This window comes from Bos indicus x Bos taurus, chromosome 23, assembly GCF_003369695.1.
Source record: "Bos indicus x Bos taurus breed Angus x Brahman F1 hybrid chromosome 23, Bos_hybrid_MaternalHap_v2.0, whole genome shotgun sequence".
In the NCBI taxonomy this organism is placed as follows: domain Eukaryota; kingdom Metazoa; phylum Chordata; class Mammalia; order Artiodactyla; family Bovidae; genus Bos; species Bos indicus x Bos taurus.
Window position 1 is genome coordinate 45,180,858 of NC_040098.1, and position 4,786 is coordinate 45,185,643.

At 48.9% G+C, this 4,786-nt stretch overlaps 1 protein-coding gene across 1 annotated transcript in view; it reads right to left on the reverse strand.

Annotated features, from left to right (window-relative positions):
* EDN1 (endothelin 1) overlaps positions 1–3,960 on the reverse strand; it is a 7,320-nt gene extending 3,360 nt beyond the window's left edge. Inside the window, exons 1-3 of the mRNA XM_027525002.1 lie at positions 3,274–3,960; positions 1,536–1,704; positions 38–196 (exon numbers count right to left, since the gene is read on the reverse strand). Coding sequence (XP_027380803.1) covers positions 38–196; positions 1,536–1,704; positions 3,274–3,337 — 392 coding nt within the window. The 5' untranslated portion in view covers positions 3,338–3,960. The remainder of the gene's footprint in view (positions 1–37; positions 197–1,535; positions 1,705–3,273) is intronic.
* Between the last annotated feature and the right edge of the window lie 826 nt (positions 3,961–4,786).

The window sequence follows — 4,786 nt, forward strand, 5'->3', positions numbered from 1 at the left end:
CAAAAAGCTGATCAAAAACAAAGGTGTTTCTACTCACCTGAGTTCTTTTCCTGCTTGGCAAAAATTCCAGCATTTCTTGTCTGTCTGGCTAGCACACTGGCATCTCTTCCTGTGGACTGTCGCCTTTGTAGGAAAGAAGTCCTTTAAGGAGCGCTTGGACCTAGAAGGGCTTCCGAGTCCATACGGAACAACGTGCCTATTATGGAAAGAGAGAAACAGACGATATGAGCATAATTAATCCTCTCCAAAGGCTGCATTCTTTGGGGCCAACCGCCTTCCATTAAAACAGAAGGAGAGCATGCCGCAGCATTTGGTAGCGAAACTTAGAGTCAAAAGCGGTAACAGTCAGGACCATGTGCCCATCAATGGCCCTGAGGGTGTGGACCCAACCGGGAGAAAATCACGTTCTCTAAGTCAATGACATTGCATGTCAACTCGACAGAGTTCAGTTTCTTCTTGACACAGCAGCCTTGCTTTTTGGCCAAAACTATGACATTTCTGCTTTGGTATCTGTTTCACATTTTCTTCCTTTTCTCTCTACTTAGTTAACAGCTCTTGGCAGGTGGGGGACTTCCATGCAAAACCATGACTCATATGATTTTGAAAACTGATTTTTCAACTCAAGTGATACGTGGATATGCTAAAAGGGGCCCCCAGGGAGGCTGGACAAAACAGGCCACCTGGAGCGCGGCTCGTGCCATATTTGCACACCTCCGCTGATTTTGGTGATGATCATGTGGCTATAGAAGGACTCTTTGCCAGAAGGCTCTCCAGTAATTTCCAACGTGTTCATTATGATTCTCACCCGAGGAGTAAAGTCCTCCCCTTGGAACTATCACCTTACTAAATATTAGGCCTGCCATGGTTTTTGTTTGGTTTGCCTTGATTTTGTTTGGATTTTGGTCATCCTTGCTATAACAGGACTCTGCAGGTACAATCAGTGCCTTTTTGTTTACAATTCTTTCTGATGAATGAATTACTTTGCAGGAAGTAAGGGGGAGAAACTGCTCTCTTCACTCTGGAGGCAGGAGAGAAATCTGATCAGGGTATTCCTACTGCTGTCGTGAAATAGGCTTTTCCAAAGGGCAAGGACAAAGGAGTCGGGACACTCAAGTTCCAGGTCTCAGTCTGCACAAACTCAACCTTGCAAATTCAACAATCTGGGTCTTAGTTTTCTCCAAAAGTAAAATGAGGAGACAGCCTGTAAGTCTCTGTCATCACTTCTGCCTCTTAAGTCTCTACGCTCCCATGAGAAGCACAGGTTAGACGAACCCACAGATGACCTCAGCAGTGGCTTCTCAACCCAGAGAATTCGAGAACATTCACCCCTAGGCCCAATACAAAGATTTTCCCCCAACCCCCGAGATGCCTGACACCCTCTGGAGGGGCGTTTTGCCCACGGAGGCACTTTCCTGTGGTCAGCTGTGCTACCTTCAGAGACCACGCCAGACAATAACCAGAGAAACTGGGGCTCCCGTCTCCCGTGGAGCCAGAGGGGAGAAAGCCTAGAGTAAGGATGCCCTCTAGAGACTCACTCTGGAGTGTTGACCCAGATGATGTCCAGATGGCAGAAGTAGACACACTCTTTATCCATCAGGGAAGAGCAGGAGCAGCGCTTGGACCGGCGGGGCCTCCAGGGCGTGGCGGGAGCCGGCTTCTCCCCGCCATCCTCTGCTCCCGCGCTGAGCTCGGTGCCCAGGACCGCTGGGGAGAGAGAGACATCAGGTCAGAGGGAGGTGTCTGCTCCAAGGCCCGGAGGCACACGGGCCACGGCGTGGATGCCAGACCCAGCAGAGCAGGTAAAAGCAGATGAAGCACACCACCAGCCTCCGGCAAGAAACACAGAGGAAAAAGGATGATTTTTTCCCCCTCTCCTTAACATGACTTCACCTGTGTCGCCACTGGCTTATCCGCCTTCAGAGAGATTAAACAAGTGCAGGGGAAACCACCACCTGAAAAGGGAGTTGCCAGCCCCACGAAGGACGCAGCCTTCAAGGAAATACTTAGAAACACTGCTTAGGAGACATTTAGGTTGGCTTCTACATGGAACCGAGCGCAGCCTACCGTGGCTTAAAATGGGCTGATGACCAAAACAACCTCAAACTAAGTAAGTCATACTGTCTTTCCCTAGACTCCGAGCCACTTCCCCAGGCGGGATGACCTTTCATTCAGTACCACTGCTTCCCACCTTGTGTTAAGGCAGGGAGTAGCTCAGAAGAGCAGCACCTCTAGAACTTAGGTGGAAATCCAGAGCTTCGGGGAGGTGATTGGAAAGAGAGAAGTCAGTTGAACAGGCGAACCCCAGACTGAAGGGATCACCAAGCAGCCGCTCTTGGAACCCAGACAAGGTTCTGTGGGCTTTGGATTCTAAATCCCGGGAACTGGAGGGCGTGCGTGGGATCTACCAGCTCCCCCTTCCTCACGGCAGCCTTGTCTCCTCTTACTGACAAGTTAGCCCTGCAGCTTATCTGCCCAATTTTGTACATTTCAAATGATCAGACACATTCCAGGATTTTCATTCCCTTGACATCCTTTTCTCTTCAGTCGGGGTCACGAAAAGACAAAAAAAGTGCATTGACCCTAGAAAGAGAGAAACGGGCAGATGCGCACACACTATCTAAATCCCTTGGTAGCCGAGATTTATTCTAGCTCCCCTCCCAGGACAGGTGAATAACACTGGAAATGGAGCTCACACTGTTGTGAGTGCCAAAACCCTGCCAAAAGAAACCCACAGTCAATAATGACAAATTTTAAAGAAAACATCTGCTTCACCCTGAAACTGCCTGAAGGGTTTTTTCCCCAGACTGTTCTGCAGGTGATTTTAATGTGCATAAACTGCTTGAATGACTTGAATAAAATTCCTTGGCTTCGAGTTGAAAAGTATGAATATTTTACACATTAACACACTATTAAAACAGTATTTGAATAAGATATAAATACCTATATGTCCTTTTACCTGTCTGAACAGAAAGATTGCAAACACACATTTAGCTAAATTACATCTTGTCTTTAAGTCATATTTTTAAAAGCCAAGAAACACACTAGGCAATAATAATCATGTCACTTTAATGCTAGAGGAGCAATGGTCTTACACAGAGGATTCCACCCCCCCCCACTGCTAGAAAACTTCAGCAGCTCTGAGCACTAACCCTCCTACACTTGATTTCTGAGCGGCAGTCATAAAAACGCAGTGGGAGAAACAGAAGCAAGAAAAGCATTAAGGTGGAAAAAAAGACCACAGTATTCAAGGATTTTACAAGTCACCGTGCCTACCTGCTTCTGGAGCTCCTTGGAAAGCCACAAACAGCAGAGCGAAAATCATGGGGAAATAATCCATTCTGGGGAGGGGAGCGGATTAAAGGAAGGATTCAAAATCTTTCCCCCTGCAAACTAAACTCAAAGGGAATAAAAAAAGAAAAAGTGCAGGGAAAAAAAAAAAATCAGCTTCAGTTCTTTCCAAGCGCTTCGGGTTCTCCGGATCTCAAAATGGTACTTCGGCCTGATTGCTGTTTAACGGAGAGAAAAAAAGAAGTCTCTGCTCTGCGGAGAGGCAGAGCGAGCGGTCCCAGGACGCACGCGGCGGCGGCAGCGGCGGCGGCGGCGCGCGGACCCTGGAGGCGCCGGTCCCAGCGCGGAGGCAGGAGCGCGTCTGACCTGGACAGCTCTCGGCCGGCTTTTTATATTGAACCCCTATAGAGTGGGGGTAAACAGCTCCGATTTTATTCCAGCCCCCAGACAATGTTATTGTGTCATTAGTCACCACCAGGCAACGTGCAGCCGGAGATAAGGCCGGGCTCTAGAGGAAATCACTGCTAACTTCAGAGGCAGACGCCGTCTGACAATTCAGGGGCAGGGCTAAGAAAAAGAAAATACCCATTAGAGAGGGACCTTTGGTAAACCTGCCCGTGCGGCGCGCAGCCGTCTGCTTCCCCTTTGCAAGCTGCCAGCCCCGGAGTTCAAGAATCAGAAGAGGGACTCCAGAAAAGTCATACCATTGGTATGAAAAGTATGAGCTCCAGTTTAAATAGATTGTATTGTTGTGTCCGGGGAGGGGGGGGGGGATTTTTTTTTTTAATTGTTGTTCGCTTCACTTGCCTTTTATGTCTCTCTGATTCCTTAGTGCTGATCAGACAGGGGGACTCTCTCCCTCCATCCCCTCTCCCCACCGACTCGGGGTCAGTTTATCTTGGCAGATAGATCCACACACTTTTCTCTGAATTCTGATCCTCCTCCCCTCAAGTTCTTTGCGTCCACAGTGGGAAAGATTGGAGAAGGATTGTCAAGGAAAGAAAGTTTAAAAGAAAGAAAGAATCCTTTTAGGCACATACCCAATCCTTTCAGGATTGCTGATTAGAAACGCCCCCCCCCCCCCATGAACTTTTTATTTTTGTATTCTCCCCCTCTTCGCTTCCCCGGGTCCCCTCCACCTTGGAGGGGGTGGGGCACCAATCTTAAGAAATAGGCAGAGAGGAACGCCAGGGGGAGACGGAGAGCTACAGGGGCGGATGTTCAGGCCAAAAAGGCACAGCCTCGGCTTCCAAATAAGTAACAGAAAGCAAGGCAGCCACCTGAGGAGGGAGCTTAGGAAGGGAAGGGCTGACGCCTGACGCAGAAAGCAGGCTGCCCCTCGGAAGAGTCTACGCACTCTCTACCTCGGGACATCTTTTCTGGATCTTTGTTTTCCTATGGCTTTTGCTTGTAAGTCCAAGGGGTGTCCCTGTGCAGGGTTAGGTGAACATGCCATGCGGATCGTGCTCGGAAGGAGGAAATGCCCTCATTGAATAAG